Raw genomic sequence first — 20,897 nt, 5'->3', positions numbered from 1 at the left:
TTAAATGATAAAGCCAAAGTGTTATAGAGTTTGCCATGATATAAAACATAATGGAGAAACAAAACATAATTAGATTTGTAGATAGATTTGAATGTTTGATCTTTTCAATGATTCATAATTTTCTAAAAACTTAGTAATTAATGCTATTACAAAGGGTTGCTCAAATGCAAAATAGTTGCAGAAACGTAATTTCTAAGATTAGGATAAAACTTCACCAAATGTTTTGTTAGTAGTTTTAGTTTATGTATGTAGACCTGTCCTTAAACTGGCTGCTGTCCCTTTAAATCCTGCTGTGACATCACGAACTTTAGTACATTGTCTCGAGCTGTTTTGCTTACAGTGAGTCAGAAGCTCGAAAAGAAGCGAAGTCGACCGAGAATTTAGCATACAAAAACATATAACGGGTTTTATTTCCTTTTTACCACATTCAAGCCCAGTTATGCCATCCGATAGGCCCTTCAAACAGAGACGGAGCTTTGGTAAGATGAGTTTTATTCGTGCTGTGTTTTAGCCAAGTGTGTTTGTTTATCAGGTTTGTTTTTGTCTTTAGCCTGCTAGCAGCTAGGTGTCGCACTGTTTACATATTCTTATAAGGCTTTACATGATTATGAAATGATGTTTAGAGATACATTTAAGTTTTGAAAAACGGTTTTTAACGGACAGAGGTCAGTTGGTGTCCAGTGAGCTAGTCTGGCCCATAGGCCTCTTGTTTAAATAACAACAACTTTAATCTACAAATGATTTGTTAGAGATCATAACGTTATACTTATTTTTATACTGGTTTATTGTTATCCACATTTGAACTGCCAGGTATTGGGAAGATTAACATCTATGATAGATATATTTCATACTGATACCAGTATTCTTGCTTGTCTATTGATATAAATTAAAGAAAGCGGTCCTTTATGAATATGAATTGTCATTTATAACAACATTAAAGAAATGAATGAAGATTACACATGTTGATGAATTGATGCTGTAATTTGAGCTTTTTTCTCATAGTCCAGACTGAGGAAAGGGTGCTGGGAGGGAGGAGCATAAAATCCTTGCATAATCTTCTTAAACCCTAACAAGAAACACAACATATCTGCTGTTTTAAACACATTTGTGAATGTCCGCCCAGGTCAATATGTTCTGCATATTTATTGAACCTTTGGGATTATGTAACTGACATGAATCACCCTGACATGGGCTTAGTTAAAATGATACATTGACTCAGAGCTGTCCCAATAAGCAAGCTGACTTGACATCATTGTGTTTTAGCATTTGACATGCATGTTTTTTTCTCAGTGCACTGTACTTTAAGCATATAACATATGTAAGATGTATAAATATGAAAAGTTATTCTTTCCAGAGAGTTTAATATCTAGGGTTTGTGGCATGTCCGCTATAAAACCAGAGTAATACAATTTATTTCACAAGGGATTAGTACTTATTTTATCCAGAGAAACCCAATTTTATCTAAGAAAAGTCCAGTTAAACAGTATTTTTGAGAGAATGTTTGGGTCAATCCAAGTTATGTATGTCAAACAGCAATATGCATCAGGATTGTTTATAGCCTTTTTCTGCTTAAACAGGTTTTACAGAAGTGATGCTAATACAGTAACTGTAGTGTTTAGAAGAATGAGGGATGTCAATCCTGCGTGTTTTTAGTTACATAAACACATCCTAGTATAGTGTTGTAGTCTATGGTCATTTAAAGTATTACATTTTTGTTTTATTTTTCATGATTTTCAGCTGATCGTTGCAAGGAAGTGCAGCAGATACGAGAGCAGCATTCCAATAAAATTCCGGTGAGAATCTGTTTTGTCTTATGGATTTGTCTTAATTCAATTAAGCCTTAGTGAAACCTTATTGATTTCAAGATATTACATACATGCCAACTTGAGATTTGTTTTAAAGTGCTAAGATTCTTCTAAGGGGGATTTAAAATAAGATAAAACAACAAAAAAATTGATATATTTCATATTTTAATTTTCCCCATTTGAAGAACCAATGTTCCCATGGTCACGTGAGGAAGCCAGTGTTATTTTATATCACTGAGATGCTATCATAGGTTTTATTAATATTTTGAATCTTTTTTATTATTATTTATTTTTTTTGTTTTTGCTGTGGGTTTTTGTCATGTTTATTTGTCATGATTTATTTATGTCTATGTAGGGTTTTATCAACCTTTTTTCATATAAATTTTAGTAGTGTTTCAGTACATCAGTTACTGAATTAAAATAAGAAATGTTTCCTTGTTGCCATCTTACTGGAATATAAGTTTTTTATATTCTATTTTATTTCAGATTAAAACATTTATTTTATTTATTCTGATGATACATTTTATTACTACTACTATTATTATTATTTTTATTATTGTTTTAGTGCTAGTGTTAGTTAAGATAGCTCTAAATATCTAAATAAATAAATATCTAAATATCTATTGTCTTGTTAATATTTTTTTATTCCAGGTGATCATTGAGAGGTATAAGGGGGAAAAGCAACTTCCCGTCTTGGACAAGACCAAGTTCCTCGTTCCTGACCATGTTAACATGAGTGAGCTGGTAAAAATAATCAGGTAAATATAGTGTCCTTAAATTTTTGCTTGCTGAAAATTGTAACCAGGTTGTTGAGTGCATGGCTGTCAGTTGATATCACTGAGATATACACAGAGAGCTTTTTTTGTCCAGGCACAAGTGACTTGCAGTGAGTGGTGTGATTCAGCCTCGTCCAGTTTGTTTACTCGTCTGGTGGGGGTTTGAAGCGGGGTGGGGGAGGGGAATGCAATGCTGTGCCAATTTTGAGTGTTTTCTGACCCCGTGATCCGCAGGGGACTTCTACAAACCCTTTTAAACAGTTCAAACTCTTTGCACACCATCCACATTCTCTATAGTGTATTATTTTCCTATAAGACTCTAGTAAGCTAAACTTTCCTCTTAAAGGAAGCCTTCCAGTATTTTAAAACCAACTCAACATTTTGTTGGACCCATGCGGCCCGTCATACTTCATAATCCTTGGCGACTAGTCACGACTGCTGCATTATTTATAGTTCAGACTTGAACTGAAATTGAATTGAAAGGCATAAAGATGAAGATGATTAATTTAAAAACTTGTGTATAAAAGCGTTTTAAATCGGCATTTATAGTTGTTTTAGGGTTATATATATACATATTATTTTATATTATTTATATTATTTAGACATGCATCTTGCAGCTATATTATTGAAACGTTAGGCATTTTAACATTTACTTCAGTAGTAAGCATCTCTCTGTAAATCAGATTTTAGTTTTAAAGAAAATGAGGAACAAATGGAAATTCAATCTTTGTGGTAATCAATATTATGCCAATGTCGACTGAGCTGAATTTGTACTGAACCCAGAATATCCCTTTAATATGTCTTGAATGTGCATGTTTTTGTCATTATAATCCAGGCGTAGACTGCAGCTCAACCCCACCCAGGCGTTTTTCCTTCTCGTCAATCAGCACAGCATGGTCAGTGTGTCCACCCCCATTTCTGAGATCTACGAACAAGAGCGAGATGAAGATGGCTTCCTCTACATGGTTTACGCCTCCCAAGAAACCTTTGGTCGCTAAGCCAGCCACTCGCCGTTTGAGAGAGGGACAACAGAGGGAGCAAGAGACGTCAACAGGAAGCAGGCTCACCCAATGTACTCATCATCCCTACTCTTTCCTTGCTGGTGTGAAACAAAATCAATCCGTTGTTTCTTCTCCATGTGTCACTACAATGCAAACCACAGCACAACCATAAACACTATTCCGTTTGCCCCATTTCAAACTTAGTTGTTGTTTTTTTATAAGCTCAATGTAGGTATTACAATGTTAATACTTTGTATTTGATGCCAGTTGCTTTTTCCCTGGCATTTTATTACCTTTAGGCAGTTATGTCATATAATTAGTAGCATATGTTCTTGTAAATAAGTGAGTGTTTTATTTTTTTCTTTGTTTAGTGGTGCTGGTGTAAGATTGTAAAATCTTACTTCAGAATTAAGTGCTTATTGATCAGAATGCAGCGTAGTTCTCATCACATTTATTGTCAGACGCATTCTGTGGTTCCCAAAACAAAACTGTAAAGAGACCAGTGGCTCCAAAGGTGCAGTTATTCAAATTAATTGAAGTATCAGAGGGTTTCTGAAGCCTTTATGAGCCTGGGTTTATTTCTGGGCTCCTGTGTAAAAATAACTCATCATTCACTCATTGTAGAATAAAGATACTGCCTGACAGTAACTGTACTCAGAAGCCACTTTGATCTGTACTGTACACATGTGAGCCTAAAGAACCTCAGATCTTTTGGCATCTGAGAGTATTCTGCAGTCCGACTCACATAATCTGTAGTAGATGCGAATAAATTGCTTTTTTTGCACAATTAAAACATCTAAGATGACAAAACGATTAGAAGTTCAACAATTATAGTACATGGATATATATTCTCCTTTATTCTTGTTTTTTTTTTTTCTCCTTTGTCACCATACGAGCTGTATGCCTTCTGTTAAATCTCTAATGAAGGGATTGTGATGCATACTTTGCATGATTTTTCTCATCCTTTTTTTATATTGATTTATGCAATAGATTTGTTAATTATTTCAGCTTTATTTAAAGCTAAAATACCAGAAAGACTTTGTAGATGTTTTGAAAAAAGAAAAGGAAAAAAACACTGAAATATGTATGTCTAGGTATGTTTGAAATGTTTGAAAAATCTGTGTGTATAAATCATTGTACGAAATGATTATGATGTGTTGTTTTTCATTTCTAGACAATTCATTTCAGTGATGGAATTAAGCACTGTTGATATCCTTCAAGAACAACAAAACTGCCCAGAAGTGCTAAAAGACATTTGACAGTCACAATTGCAATTTTAAAACAATAAAAGATGCATAAATTCAGTTCTCAACAGCTGTCCAAGTCTGTATTTAAGATATGGAAGAAAGCTTTATTTAATTAAGGTATTTATATAACATCTGTAATATACTGCATCTAGTATAGATGTTTCCCCCTTGAATTAGTCTTGATATATTGAGCCTTACATCGTCTACACCTGAGAGATTCTGTATGATCAGGCAGTTCAGTAGCACATGACAAAGCTGTAATGAAGGCTGTTGTATAATGTGCATGTATTTTAAACTAATACTGACCAACATTGTATGTAAAAGGTACATTTTTAAAAGTAGCTTTAAAATGAGTCACATCATGTTTCATTATAAATGATAATGAGCTAAATTATTTACACAGAAATATAAACACAAAGAAACATACATGGCTAATTTTGGTCCCTTTTCCAAGTTTAAAGTGTGTGTAAAGGTCTGTAGCATCCTACGACCATCAGGTGGCAGTAATGTCTAGCAGGAGATGAGCTGGGAGTTGGTGAGAGACTGGTGACTCTGTGTTCTCTCTATCTTCTTGCCATTAGAGAGGATCTCACATGCAGCAAGCTCATGACAAAGAGCATTGAGCACCTCCAAGATATGTGCTTTCCCTGCAGATCAGCATAGTATGGAAGGGTTAATCCACTATACACTTAATCTTTTAATTCCATCTTTATACTGTACACTATTGTTCAAAAGTCTGAGACCACTAGTGTGAATGCTTAAATTTTTATTTTATATGATACATTTTCAGCAAAAAAAAAAAAAAAAAACTATTTGGTGTCTCCCTTTTTTCTTTTAGTATCACTGAGATACTACTAAAGTTTTTTATTTTTTTTTACGTTTATTTTTATATTACACATTCCTTTTAATTTCAAAGTTTTAGTAATTATAACAAAGTTTTGTTTTTGTCATTTTTCTTGTTATTTCCTTTTATTTCAGTTAAAGTTTTTTATTAAATCGTTAAATTAAATGAAAATAATAAATATTTCCCTGGCAACTAGCATACTTTTTTTTTTTTTTATCAAGTAATTAATGGTTTATGGTTTTAATTTACTATACTAATCCTGCTCAAGCTGCATGAACTCCAAAAGTCTGTGTAAAACCTGAAGATCTTGTTCTCCAGCATGATTTGACAACGATCCAAAGAGAATTTTGTGTGAATTTTAATTACTCCTTTTGATGTACTTTTTTTTTCTTCAAAATCCCCAAATTTACTTCCATTTTAAAATAAAAATTACGAATAATAATAATAATAAAATCCCAGGTTTTTGAAGTCATCTCAGACTTTTGTAACATACTGTACATCTAATGCTCCTGCCACATTTTCACTGCATACCAGGCCTGTTGAACAGTGAAGGGTTTATAAGAGCAGAGCTGGCAAGTTAACAGTTATTGTGTCTCTTACCATGCTGAGGATCACTGCAGGACTCCAATGTGCTGAGCAGAATCTTTCCTAAAGATCTCCTCGAGACATTCTACAATACAAAAAAAAAGAAAAAATGTAACACCATATTAATGGTAATTAAATGGCATTAAATACATTTAATGAATTTATAATTATAAATAATATTACATTAAAATGTATCATTATGATTAAAATGTATATACTTATCATAAATTAATTTATTATATATTATATTAAATAATATGCATATTAAATAAACAGAATATTTATTTAACTCTAATTTTATGTGTCAGTATTAATAATGAAAATGTAATCAACCAGCCATGACATGATGAATACTGAAATTATTAATTGCACAAACTACTTGTATAGTAATCTTATGGCCGTGTTGCTATTGATGACTTCCTAAATAAAGCTGATATTATTTTATGATCATAAGAAAATCCATTGTGCTTGATAAACCCTCATCTATTGTGCAGCTTGAAAGCATTTACTGACAGTTCTCTACGGACTGACCAGCTCACGCAGCTGCTGCAGCAGCTGGAGCACATCCATCAGTTTCTCCTCCACCAGAGACAGACGCACCCGCTCCGTCTCCAGCATCTGCAGCTCCAGGTGGAGCAGCTCCGTCTCCTCGGCCTTCTGTTGAAGCTCCTGGACCAGGGCGTGCCTCATCTGCAGAAACACGACACTTAATGCTGAACTTGCGCGATTTTAACAGTAACTTTCCAACACACAATGAATTTCAGGTTAGGAGAATCTTTGCCAGATGTGCCGATAGCCCGTAATTCAGCCGAGACGCATCATTTCTCAGACAGAAATAGTTCAGATATGCTTGTTTTTGGCCTGTCTGACCATATGTCAGGAATCCACATCTGCTGCCTGCGCTCGCGTTTAGGCTCGGCCCACATTGCTTATGCACAGAGTATTCAAGGATGGTTTTTTCCATGAATGTGTGTGGGGCTTTTTTAAAAGCACTAGCAGCATAGTTCACGTCTGGTGCATCACAGCTGAGCTGCGTCTAAAAACTCAGTGTTCATGTAATTATGTAAAGCCTGGAGGTTTGTTCCTGCAGTCATCTGATTGGCTGTTCACACAGACACGCACGCGGCTGGTTGCTTGGGTGGGAGATTGAGTGAGAGCTGTGGCTTTCCTCTGAAGACTGTCGTTCTCATAACAACCGCTCGGTGGGCAAGAGCCCCTAATTTTACACCCCTCAACCCAACATCAACCATGAACGTGAAAGCCCTGGTTTGGTGACATAAGGAGGTTTCAAAAGAGCAGCAGCAGCAGCCAAAATTATGCCCTTGCTTATGAAAATGTCTCATTAGTGTTTGAAATCTTTGATATAGGTTTTAACTGCTGGGTTACTGTGTGTGTTTGAGTTTAGAGTTTAATGTGATTCTGTTCTTCAGCTGTACATGTCCTCCTAACACTCATAACAGCAAAATGAATCCAGAAATATTTTGTTTTTCTGTCAGTTCATCTTTGTTGTTTTGCAAAATCGCATCAGGAATTTCTGGCTATTATCCATTCTGGAACTGTTTTTTGTTTTTACATAATGATCACATAAGAGAAATGAAAATTATTCATATTCAACTAGACAAAGATGTGAACTTGTTGGAAACTTGTAATTATGGTCATTCAGACACACAGCATTAAACCTTCAGAGAAAGTTTCCTTTTAACCCTTGAAGAATTTTATGAAGCTATTACAGTACTTAATGAAACGGCATAATTCATCCACAAAATGACCTTTTCTCTCCTGTGGAACATTTTCTTTCATGTTCCACATATTTCATAATTTTCTTTTCATGTTCCACAGAAGAAAGTCTTAGAGGTTTGAAATGACTTAAGTAGACGGTGACAGAATTTCATTTTCTTGGGTGAACTATCCCTTTAAGTGTTAAATATATCATGTTATCTCAAGCTGAATGCAGTCATACCTGGTCAGTGTCCATCTCTGCCCTCTTGGCCTGACTCTCCTTCAGTTCTAGTAGTTTGTTGAGTCGTATGACCCTCTCCAGCAGCTCTAGCACAGCCGTCTGACTCTCCTCTGTGCGAGAGTCGCCGAAATGAGACAGCAGCTTCTTTGCTGCTTTCTCATCACACCTGAGAGCATACAAAACACGTGAAGAACCGAAACAAGTAGGATGGAAAATACTATCAATCTGGCAGTATGCTTCCATATAAGCCATTTACTGAATCTTAACATGTTTGGATCTCACTTGATTTTCAGATTGTACAAAATAATTGTAAACAGCCGTACAAGGGCATTTGGGAACACATTGAGTGATATGGTTAGCAGCGGATGGACGTACCTGTCTCCACAGCAGGACAGTCTGGTGAGGATTCGCTTCACCTCGTCCACTTGTCTCTGTTGCTCTCCGGTCCATCTTTCTTCCTCTTCATCAGAAGCCGCCTGACCCTCCACTGAACGGAAAAACTGCTCCTCCACTATATGAACACACAGCATAAACATGCATGAAATTTCTCATTACACTTATTTTTTTTTTTTTTCTTAAACCAGTTCATTTAGATGTTGCCACATTAAGGTAATATATATACACTAATGTTTGCGGTTGATAACATTTTTTATGTTTTTGTAATAAGTCTCATGCTCACCAAGGCTGCATTTATTTAATTAAAGCTGCAGTCCTTAAGTTTAGCCTCTTTGTCGCCATCTCTGTTTGAAACCTGCAATTGCAGTTATTTACGGAATATCCTCATAACCTGGCGTGTGCATCGGTTATAGTCACTTACAGGTAATCATCATGCACAGTTTAAGACTCTATTCTCAAAATGAAATGTTTCATTATTCATGTTGTTATAAGAAAAGGCTACATAATGATCCTCCACCTGCATATAGCCTAGCCGGGACTCTTTCTTGTCAGTCTGGTAAGGAGAAGGTTTGAACACTGATTGGTTATGTACTTGCTCAAAAGTTGATTATGGATCCGAGTTACGGAACGCAGCTTTAAACTTTTTTTTTTACAGACATGAATCCGCAATGATACTCTTTATAATACTGATGATGAGTGATGATTCAGAAAATACAAATATATAAAGGTTGGACACAATCTCAAAAAGGGTTGAGTAATGTCTATATTTGCCTTACTAGTGTCAGGCACAGTCTCTGCACGTCCCGTCGGCGAGCGTCGATCCTGCTCTGTGTCTAGGTAACAGCGTGGCACAGTCTGACTAACCCCATTATACCGTCTGTCTGGTTTGTTGAGGAATGGAACAGATGCTTTAGACACTTCAGATCTGTGAAGAAAAATACATGAAGTGAAATAACAGCTCAGAGTAGATCAGATGTTAATAGGTAGTTCTGGTTTTGGGCAATCTAGTAACATAAACTGTTTAGGCTTGCACTTATTAGTAGCATTTATTAGTTCATTTTAGCATTATTTTAATGTACAAATGTTCGAACATATATAGCACTACACATCATTTCCACAGCTTTATTTAACAAAGATGTCAAGTGTTATGATCAATGACCCAGATGGGAGTGAAGTTTAGGGGGGGGTGAGTGTAACTGTCGTAGGCTAGTAAGAGCTATGCATGTAAGATCTGTGGCCTTTAGCCTCTATGTTAGATCACCTGCCTCCCACGCTGGAGACCGCAGATCGAATCCCGCTCAGTGCGAGGCCAAGTAGAACCGATTACATCTTTGTTTTTATCAGAAGGTGTTTGTGAATAATTTAAGTCAGGCATGGTGACAGATGATTCATTAACGTGAAAAGAAAGATTAAAGATCATGAAAACTACTAGACCCTGAAAGCACAGTATGCACTATGATGAATGTTTAACATATGGCTGACGTCATTAACATATATGATCACATCTTTCAGCATTTCTGAATCCAGGTATTAAAAGTACATTATTTGACTTTAAAAGAAACATATTTTGAACATCTTTAGTTTTTTCAGGTTTTTTCAAGTGAGTGCAGTCGGTTATGTTTCTGTCATTTCAACCCAACCGTTTCTCTGAGCTTTGCGACAGAAGAAATGTAACAGGGGGCTTTCGTGAATCAAAGAATAAATGTTTCCAGATGACAATGTCTTGCCTGCAGAAGAGAAAAAAAGTAAAAGGTTGCAGAAATACATTTGCTCCAGCGTGAATCCCAGAGAGTGAAAAAAGAGAAAAGAATTTGAAGCCGGGGGCACTCATGCATATATCCTGCTGCCACGAAGAACCCTTCAGTGCAGAGCAGCCATAAATACAGGCCATATGAGCCCACAAAATCATCCCTTGGTACACTACACTTCTGCTTCTGAACGGTAGCCACAGTTTAAGGTCAATATTTGTAATCCACATTGTCAGATGAGGAGGTGCAGGGTGTTTGAAAAAGGGGGGGGGCAGCTAAAGGTTGGTTTCAGGGTTCTCTGATGACCTAAAGCTGCCGAAGGAGAGAACCAGGGAGACCCTAAACAGGCCTGTCATGGTTGGTATATGAACCCACTGACATAAGTAAGATATTACAGTCAAGGCATGCAACGTTGGTACACAGTGTAACTAACTGGAGTCTAATTGACAGGGATGTTTAAGTGTGTGTTGGAATAATGTATACTGTACTAAAAAAGGCACTTTCAAGGAACAGATTACATATTTATCTACATTATATATATATATATATATATATATATATATATATATATAACTAACCAAAATGTCAGACAAAATGCAGTTTAAACAAATTTTTACATTGTTAGAAAAAAATTATATAAATGCTTTCTATCTTGTATTCATCAAATAAATGTTTTATAACTTTCTATTTATCAAAGAATCCTGAAAAAGAAATGTATTACTGTTTAAAATATTAAGAATATTAACAACATTTATAATAATAGGAATGTTTATTGAGCAGCAAGTCAGCATTCTGACTGATTTCTAAAAGATCTTGTGACACTGAAGACTGGAGTAATGATGCTGAAAATGCAGCTTTGCCATCACAGGAATAAATTACATTCAAACCACATTCAAATATATTATTTGTAATTTTCTATTGTAATAATGTATTCTGGACCAAATAAATGCAGCTTTTGTGAGCATGAGATACTTTTCAAAAACATTTTTTTGAATTGTAGTGTAGTGTATGACTGTTATTTTCAAACAAAAGCATTAAGTAATTCTGTAACACATTCATAAGTGCCATAAAATAAGTTCCATAACTTTGGGCCTCTGAAAAACAGGACAATATACTGTACGCCACATTTGCTCAACGTCAATATCAGTGTTGTAGAAGCGATCAGAATTGTGTATATGACTAATACTGCTGACAGTTTCTGCTTTCTGTCTCTATGACTGAGAATAAGAGATCAAGATGAGCTACTCAAATGACTCAGTAACAGTCTGTAGTGATGGACAGACCAGCACACACTGAGAGCAGTTAAAGGAGCTCTCTAGGCACCTGAATCTACTCCAGACACTTGGAAACAATCTCAATATTAGATCCAGCCATCTTACTCTTCGTCTCTTTAAACACTTGCTGTGAAACAAGTCTGGCCAAAGACGAAGTAGAACAGAATGGCTGCCAAAGGAGTTATGAAAATGCAATCAAAATGAAAATACAAAGGTGGAGGAAGGTATTTTCTTCTTAATAGAACCAAGTACAGTGGTAACACTTAATAAAGGAAGTTTCTGACAAAATTAGATACATTTAATATACAGTATGTAACATCTCATACATACTATAGATGCTGAAATGCTGAAACATTCAGGTTTTATTTTATAGGGTCCACACTCACACACACACACACACAGAGAGAGAGAGAGAGAGAGAACACAGAGTATACTGTATGTCTGGATAAGACAAACACAAAGCCCACATTTGACAGAACCTGTATCTGGCATACATTAGCTTTCACAAACATTAATTCCATTCTATTTGATTCCATCTGTCTTCCAAACATCCACCTTATACAAAGCAATATTTTTATTTAGTGAACACTAACAGAAGACACAGGAATGAAGCAGCATTTGTGAGAGGATGAACTGATATTCTATGGTTTCTTTGTGATGCAGGATTACATGTATGCATTTAGCAGATACTTTTATGAAAAGTAACTTACAGAGCATTCAGATATACATTTTTGTTATCAGCATGTGCAACTGCCTGGGAACTGAACCCACAACTTTTAGCATTGCTAACACAATGCTCTACCACTGAACCACAGGAACACTTCATTGGAATTTAAACTCAAAGCAGTAGGTTTAATGCTCAGTATTTATCGGAAACTCAAAAAAAAGCTTTGGGCCCAGGGCCTAAAAGTGTCTCAGTTTTCTTTTACTGGAAAAATGAAGGTGGATTGGACATTTCCTGATCAGTCTGCACTGACTGTACTAACGTCTCTCTTTCTGAACAATTTATATGAGCTACTTGAAACACTGATGATAAGTGTCTGCAGAAAACTTTACATATCACATACTGAACCTTCTTCTTTTAGTGAATGACGTTTGGCCAAATATGATGACCTGTACTAGGAATTTGTGCTCTGCATTTCCAAGTGCACACACAGCAATGGAAACACACACACCCGAGCTTTCTTACTGTTTTTTGTTTTTGTCAGAAAATTTAGGGCGTTACAAAACCAAAACAGCTGCAAGACAGAACTGAGGCAAAAGCCTTATTATAAAATCGAATCCCGTCTGAATGCAGATGTCTTTGATTGCTGATACTGTATTATCCCAATGCTTCTCCTGATGTATTTCTTTTGGCCTACCTGAGCTACTATTTGCTAATGCAGTACCTTTCATTATGGATGGCATCAAAATAAATAAATAAAATGAATAAAGACACCACATCACATCTAGAAAACACGTTTGGGGTGATAAAAACTAAAACTCAAATGTAGTTTAGAAAACTGGTTGAACAAAAGTAACTCAATTTTGGGTGTCAGGCTGCTAACAATATGTTTCTATCTTTTGACTATATTTACACTGGACCAGAGTGATGTACTAACATGGGGCAAGCCCAGCTGTTTGTAGTTTAGACATGCACTTCCTGTGTTTATTTCAGCAGGATCTGAAATTCCAGACCTGACATGGTATGGAGACTCGGAGTGAATCTCGAAGGATGAGACAATCATAAATGTTAACTAACCACAAAAATAACAAGATTATGTCTGGCCAGATGTTTGAGGTCCTTAATAAATGCTGATAAAGCAACCGATTTATCTTGAGACTATGAAGCAGATGTCTACAATTAAGACTAGGCACATGGTTGGTAACGTGATACCTGGTTAAGCAAGACTCAACATGTTAAGAGTCAAACTGGCAGACATGGACCATGTGAGGATACACAGATGCTGTTATTCTTCCACTTTATGGTATGAGATTGCGGGAAATCACCTGATCTTGCTGGGGGGTTCTTTCTGGAACCGTCTGGAGATCCCTAACAGAATTAGGCAGTAATAAACCAGAGTCCGGAATCTTTGTTATTTCGAGGGCAGTCCCAGTAAACACAGTTTTGAAGAAGGTTCACAAAGTGTTTATGCATCTTAACAAGTTATAAACATGAAACGGACACACTGGAGAATAATGCAAATGGATTTACAACGGATTGAACCACGTGCAAGTTTCCATTTTGACAAGTCAAAGTGTTCACAAAGAAGAGGGAGGAAAAAAAAACTATGTTTTTGAGAAAGTTTCTCCCACAACTTGGGCAGTTTATTAGTGCTGAGGTCTGCAGAGCAAGAGTATCAGCTGGCCGAGGGTGGGAGGAGAAAGGGAAATGTTCATAGCTGCATTTGATAATGGAAAAAAGTCAAGGTCTCAGGAGCTTTTCATTCTCAATGTGCTTAGAAAATACTGGATCCAAAAAAACGTGCTGTATGAAGTCCTCCTAAAGACAACATCTTGTTGACATTTCTTTTCTTTCTTCAGACTTCATAGAGGGGAATCTTCAAACGACGGTTCATTCCATCTTTCCAGTCATGTTATTGTGTGTTGAGGTACAACCAGAACACATTGTACATGATTCGGCCGCACCGCAGATAAATACAATGCTTTTCACCTGGTATGAATAGAGGGACATAAAGGACATGAAAGCGGAGCGATAAATAATGATAGATCATGGTGGAAATTCATCCCCACTGAACAAACAGCCGGGTCTTTGCCTCTTCCTCCAGATGGTTGCTCTTGTCCTCCCTCGTCTCTTTGTGTTCCTCTCGCACCGTCTGTCTCTTTTGTCCTGAGGTCCACCACACCGCGGTTCTCTTGGGGTCAAAGCTGAGGGCTTCGGTCCATCTTGGATTCTGAGGGAGATAAATATGCCTCCAGGCAGGACACACACGGATGGTGTGTTTTTCTTGGAAATGAACTGAACAGATCAGGTCTGTTCTGACTACATCCCCCATGAGACCTGTCCTCCATCTAAACCTCTTCCTCTTTCTTTATTAGGGCCAAGAAAGCCTTTGGGAAAACCTTACACAATATCTGTGAGATCTACACTTTGACTTTCTCTCATTCTGGGTGACTGCAAACAGTTAAATATGACCAGAAATGGTTCATTAAAAAAGTATCTCTAGGGCCTGCATATAAAAATAATTATTTTCCATTATACTATTGTTCAAAAGTTTGGTATCAGTAATATTAGAGATTTACATTAACATTATGTCTTTACTGCCACTTCTGAATAAATTGCTGAATAAAAGAAATACATTTATTTATATTAAAAAAAAAAAGTACACATCCCAAATGTTTAAATTGTAGTTTATCACGGTTTCAACAAAAAAGATATTGAAAATACAGCTTTGCCATCACAGGAATAAGAAAACAATTCTTTAAAATTGTAGTATTTTTTCACAATTTTGTTGTTTTTACAGTATTTTTGATTAAATAATTGCAGTCCTAGTGACCCTAGACTTTTGAATGGTATTGTATATTAGAAATAAAAGGACGCACTAAGAATCTGGAAAGCATAGAATGACCAACCATTATTGAAACGGCAAATTTGTTTATCTTCTTTTCCAGAACATCAATGAAGTCATTATCATAAAACCACATAATACTGTGATGCACGGAATCTGGAGAAAATTGTACAATAATTCAGGTGCTTTGATCGGGTCCAGGTTTTATATTATAACACATCTTAAAGAAAGAAATTTGACATTGAAACAGTGTCTCTAGAAATACAGCATTTCCAATACCATTACTACTCTGAGGAAAGAGATACTTAGTTTAATAGACATCCTTTTCATCTGGATTAAGAGTCAAATATGGTTGATTATTGTTGTGGCATATTGGGAGGTTAAAGCGGCAGGTGGGGGAACTGAAGTTTGCTATTAAACCGTGTGATTATATTACAATAACTGCATTAAGGTCTGAACACAAAGACCATGATAAACAGCCAGTGGACACACCTCTCTCTTCAGATAAAAGCATTGCTCTCAGTGTGAATGGGTCAGTCCATGACCTGTGGAGCATGACCGGTATCCTCTTCACCCACTGGCAGCTGCATCAAAAGCTTTCCTCCATTGTTTCTGTTTTCAGAGAACTGTGTGCCTATTGGATGCACTCTAGGGATTTTTCAGCACTGGCCCATGGGGTGTTTTGGCCTTGAAGTAAAACCCTGCTCTGATCGGTCACATTCCAGCCAGAGAGCTCTGCACATGGCTATACAGCGCAAAGCATGTTTACATTCCCCCCCTAAAAAAGGGCAGATGAAACACAAGCCTCATGACTGCCACAATTACTTTCACCTTTTTTTTTATGCAAACAGGTCATCTATTTCAGTTATTGCCAGACTTTGTGAATATATCTATTTGGTACCAGGTGAAAAGATGCACGATAACTTACTTGTAATGTAACACTTGCAGTTACCAAAATGGTCCTTTTTTTATTGGTCCTTAAAAATTGCGTAAATAATAATAATAAATAATAATAGTAATTCATACAAATAAATAAATACAATTACCTATAGAAAAATATATTTTAGATGTTTATGTATATACAGCTTTGTATATACAAAAGCTGCATTTATTTGATAAAAAATTCAGTCAAAACTGTAATAATCTGAAATATTACTACAGTTTAAGATAGCTTTTTTTCTATTTAAATATATCTAAAATATGATTTATTCCTGTAATGACAAAGCCGAATTTTCAGCATTTGTTTTCCTACAGAAATTATTCTAGTATGATTTGATGTTTAAGAAACATTTCTTATTATAATCAAAGTTGAAAACAGTTGTGCTGCATATTGTTATGTAAATACATCTTTTCAAGGTTATTGATTTTTTCTATTAATGATAAAAACACTTCAAACATCTTGTGTATGTGAAATCACCCAAACTATACCCTTTCATTCTATTATCTGATAATGAAAATGGAAACATCTTATTAGCCATCTTATAAGCCTTTATTTAGCTTCAAAATGTCATTTGGACACACTGACGTCCAACAAAATATACTACATCTGGCAAAATGACTTCAATAACTGCATGTCATTCTCTACCATATATTCTCTACAAGTGTGAAGATAGAGTGAAATATGGCGTTGAGATGTAAGGTCTGTTACTGGTTATGGCTGAATATTAAAACAGCAGAACAGCCAGAGGAATTATTTTCACCCAAACTAATAAAGTCTGCAAAAAAAAAAAAAAAAAAAAGCACATCTGAAAAACAGACTCTTCGGCAGCATCACAAATATTTGGTATGGTAGTTTAACGTGAAAACAAACAGCAACTTGCTTTTAAACATGCTTAAGCAGCACTCCGAGATCTCTAAACTTGGTGAGGGTGGTAGGAGTTGTCGCTAGGATATAGACAGGGAGTCTTCTTCCATTATTCTCTAGAGCGCAGAAACTGTTTGAAGATAGATGGGAACTTTCAATCTATTTAAGTCAGGCCTTGCCAGCCTGAATGGAACTCTCCCCAAATGTGTCAGCTCCATTGTAATCTGGAATGAATTATTTGGCTTAAGAGTATCAATGGAGGGGCCATAAAAAAAACTTTCTGGTAAAGTTCACCACAGATGTCACATAGATTAGTGCAGCCTGAAGATATAAAAAAGAACGTTTATTAGAAAATGTCAGTGTCTCTGTCAGTAAGACCCGCATGTTACCACTGAATAGATGTGATGAAGACCACCACTTCAATATTCATTAATATATGTCTTTCTAAATCTATAAGCATGCTGGACTATTTATTCAAACTATCTGAAAAAGGACACTATAGTCTTGAAATGACTGCAAAAACATTCCCCATTAACAAAGTAAATATATCTCTGTAAATGAGAAAACCCTTTTAACTCCAGACTTGCAATAAATGCACTTTTATCAGGACTGCCAGGAATGCTGTCTCAAAATTAGCATGCAAGAAATATGTAAACACTGATGACGTTAGGAATAACTGCTTTAAACTTAAATTAAATGGTTGTGCGCTAGGAAAGTTCAATGACAGCCCAAGTAGAAAACCCAAACTACAAAACGAGTGGCTTCCAGCAGTAGCTGTGCATAATTTCAGCTAACCAAAAATGGGAGCATATTTGCCACACACGGTGAAAACTAAACGAACCCAAACAAAACAAGGTCTGCACTCTAGAAGCAGAACCACATCAAGCCAACCTAAACAGTAAGCATGTTGGCACACTTCGCCACAATCAGGGCCAGCAAGTTCTGGCAGGAGCCATTTTAACCCAGATGAATCTCAGTTCACTGTGAGTCAGATTATTTGAAGCTACATCATGTAATAAGCAAACTGTTTACTGCATTCAGTCTGGTTTAGATGACAATAATGCATTAGCCTCTGGCAGAGATGTGTTGTAATCTTGTTAAAAAAAAAAGTCAAACAAATTTTTTTATTTTTCAATGTCAGCATCATAAAACGGAGAATAATCTCTAAGTAATATCTAAGATGAACTCTGCAATTTCCGTAATACCTCTGAAACCTTGTGGGACGGCTGACACAGAAGAGCGTAGGCAGTTTGAGTGATGTGGAGAGACACAGAGGAGACTGTTGACAAAGGAATTGTTGAATAAAGTTGTTATTTTGGTTTTCTTCGCTTACAAACAGTATTGTCATTGCTTCATAATGTTACGGTTGAAACATTGATGGCAGATGGACTATTCTGACCATGCTTTTCATACTTTTCTGGACCTTGACAGTGTAGTTTACTTGGCAGTCTATGGGACAGCAATGAGCCTCCTGGTTTTCATCCAAAATATTTTAAATTGTGTTCCAAAGATGAAAAAAGCTTTATTGGTTTGTAACGACATAGGGGTCAGTGATCAATGATGACAAAACTTTAATTTTGGGGTGGAGTATGCCTTTAACTTATTTTTAACATGTTCTTCCCTGGCTAACTTGAGAGGGGCGGCGCCCCCTATTGACCAGCCACCACTTTACATTTACTTCAGTGAAATCCCCAGAAACAGGTGCCAAACTGTGGTAAGTGAGGATAACTTCTTCTTTATGGTTCATGATTGCTGAAGTAAGCTATCCCAGTGTAAAAACAGATTACCTCACTATGACAAACGTCTGTGGGAATACATGATCCTTAGTTAGGCCTACTGAATAAGCACTGTCAAAACTACACTAAATAGCAGTTCAGCAAATAAAGTGTTACGTGTTTCACTTGTTTTGTTGCTTCTGGCACTTCAAATACAGTAAGTGTTACACTAACCTGTAGAACAGAAGCTCCATCTCTAGCTGCTCGATGTGCCTCTGCAGAACAGGCACAAGACTGGCTTTGGTCTCCAGCTCCTTCACTTTCTTGAGGCCACTGAGAACAGCTTGCCTGGCTTCCTCCGCTCTTTTCCTCACCTCAGCCTGCTCCTTTTTAAGAGTCCTGTTACAATCCTCCAGCAACAGCACTGTCTCTTGTGATACTCGCAGCTCCTGCTCCAGCTTCTGGTTGAAGAGCATGGCCTCCTCGATCTGCCCATCCCGGGAACTCCGGATGTACTCCACTTCTCTCAAGAAACTCTGGATGTCCTTCAGGTTCCCAGAAATGTTAGGTTTCTGGGCTGTTTGCCTTTGGTGGGCAATGAAACAGCCACCCTCTGGTTTATGTTTCGAGTGGCTTTTCCATAGGCCCACCTATGATATACAGAATGCATGTTAAAAGTATATTCTAGCCCTTATGAAAATAAGCCATGCTTTTTTTAAATTATAAGAGTAGCATCTATGGTTTTAGGCAAATTGATTACCATTTGTATAACCACAGGTTTACCGTGGTTTATAATTAGTGTATCAAAATCATGGCTAGTTTGTGGGGGAAGTGGGGCGGAAAGGGTTGTGGTCCATTCTAGGTGACCTAGGTGACTCCATTTTAGGACCCCCACTCCTAAAACTATCTGTATTCACACGCTAATTAGATCTAATAAGCAAGTAGATTTCGTTCAGAGAATATCGTTGCTTGATTTCTTTACTATTTTTAGAATACATCTCTTCTGTAAAGTCATCACAATGACTGTACCTGTAAGGCCAGAGATCGAGCATCACTGCTTTGAAGAGCCGCGCGCATGTCCTCCACCAACTCCCTGAGACTCGCATTTTCCTCCTCAAGTTTTGTTATCCTGTCCTCAGCCTCCTCGAGGGCCACGATTTCCTCATAGCACTCCCTGGTGCAGGACCCCAGCTGCCTACAAACTGACGCGTGTTTATCCACAGTGGAAGAAGCAGGCGGCTCTCCGCTATCTCGCTTTTTACTGGTACCCAAAGACAGCACCTTCTCGCGCCGCCTCAAGGGGCTCCTGAGTCTGATCTGCGTCTCTATATGTTCGCTCTCCTTCCCAACCAACAACCTCCCATTCTCATACTGGCATCCAGCTTTGGTACTGAAATAGCCGCACAGTTTTGCGTGAAACTGTCTGAAACTGAACTCTTTGGGTAGATTATCCAAAATCCCCGCGCACTCCTCCAGATCACACTCTTTATTGAGTCCTAAAATCTCGCAAAGAATGTTAAAATCCTCGGCTGGTATTTTTTCATCTCCCTGACAGTCCAGGTGATGAAATATCTCTTGGAGGTATTGATCCAGCCCGGTTGCGAGGACTATAATTTCGTTTTCCACTCCACGGTCTAGCCCGTAATGATAAGCCAGAGTGCTCACTATCCATTGTGTCCTGCGCGCGGGTCTGCCGTATGGATCGCATGCGTCCGACTTTTCCATCTTTTTTCCCTCACAAGAATTCCATTTAAAGTGCCTAAATGGATTAATGGATTCAATAGATCCTCTAAGCGTACAAACAGTATACCAAGTTCATATCAACTGAACACCAGACCGCACCACTCTCGTAGTAGACACTCTCGTGCTGTGCGCGCGGGGGCGTTGCTGTGAAGGGACTGGGAGCACTGCCCACAAAACCTGCAGAGGGGGAAAAAAAACTTTTGAAAAGAAGCTGGCGATTAAAGAGTCGTTGTGGTGATAAACACGATATTTCATACATATACAGAACTGATATAATGTAACATACAACTAATACTTCGCAACTTAAAATTTACTGAAATATAGTACAATAATAATAGCCTACAGATAATAATAGACACATCAAATTAAAATTTTCATAAAGAATGGCAAATTAATCTATAACCTATAATCCACGCAATGTAAGCCACGCATAAACAAAAAATTATAATAATAAAAATAAAATAATGCAACAAACAAACTAAAAAACAAA

General features: G+C 36.9%; 2 protein-coding genes across 2 annotated transcripts; one reads left to right on the top strand and one right to left on the bottom strand.

Moving 5' to 3' along the window:
- The first annotated feature begins 255 nt into the window (after positions 1 to 255).
- Positions 256 to 4,894, top strand: LOC128022278 (microtubule-associated proteins 1A/1B light chain 3A). Its single transcript, XM_052609648.1, has 4 exons — positions 256 to 479; positions 1,738 to 1,793; positions 2,457 to 2,563; positions 3,417 to 4,894. Exons 1-4 carry the CDS (start codon positions 440 to 442, stop codon positions 3,577 to 3,579), a joined length of 366 nt encoding a protein of 121 aa, XP_052465608.1. The 5' UTR covers positions 256 to 439; the 3' UTR covers positions 3,580 to 4,894.
- An 18-nt stretch (positions 4,895 to 4,912) lies between these two features.
- On the bottom strand, positions 4,913 to 20,536 carry LOC128022276 (EF-hand and coiled-coil domain-containing protein 1). The gene is made up of 8 exons (XM_052609646.1): positions 19,694 to 20,536; positions 18,899 to 19,314; positions 9,391 to 9,539; positions 8,594 to 8,729; positions 8,219 to 8,384; positions 6,790 to 6,948; positions 6,274 to 6,343; positions 4,913 to 5,476 (listed from the first exon to the last, which is right to left on the bottom strand). The coding sequence occupies exons 1-8, from the start codon at positions 20,387 to 20,389 to the stop codon at positions 5,340 to 5,342; spliced, it is 1,929 nt and encodes a 642-aa protein (XP_052465606.1). The 5' UTR covers positions 20,390 to 20,536; the 3' UTR covers positions 4,913 to 5,339.
- Positions 20,537 to 20,897: the final 361 nt, after the last annotated feature.

The sequence above is a fragment of the Carassius gibelio genome, chromosome A11 (genome assembly GCF_023724105.1).
Source record: "Carassius gibelio isolate Cgi1373 ecotype wild population from Czech Republic chromosome A11, carGib1.2-hapl.c, whole genome shotgun sequence".
Taxonomy (NCBI): Eukaryota; Metazoa; Chordata; class Actinopteri; order Cypriniformes; family Cyprinidae; genus Carassius; species Carassius gibelio.
The sequence above is the reverse complement of the archived record's forward strand: the minus strand, read 5'-3'. Positions and strand labels throughout refer to the sequence as shown.

Bases quoted from the DNA above. Each gene is read 5' to 3' on its own strand.
- LOC128022278 (XM_052609648.1), top strand. From the start codon at position 440: ATGCCATCCGATAGGCCCTTCAAACAGAGACGGAGCTTTG. The intron at 1,794-2,456 runs GTGAGAATCTGT...TTTTTATTCCAG, and splicing joins AGCATTCCAATAAAATTCCG to GTGATCATTGAGAGGTATAA. The intron at 2,564-3,416 runs GTAAATATAGTG...ATTATAATCCAG, and splicing joins GAGCTGGTAAAAATAATCAG to GCGTAGACTGCAGCTCAACC.
- LOC128022276 (XM_052609646.1), bottom strand. From the start codon at position 20,389: ATGGAAAAGTCGGACGCATGCGATCCATACGGCAGACCCGCGCGCAGG. The intron at 6,949-8,218 runs GTATGACTGCAT...GTGTTTCTGCAG, and splicing joins CAGAGATGGACACTGACCAG to ATGAGGCACGCCCTGGTCCA. The intron at 5,477-6,273 runs GTAAGAGACACA...GCTGATCTGCAG, and splicing joins CTGCAGTGATCCTCAGCATG to GGAAAGCACATATCTTGGAG.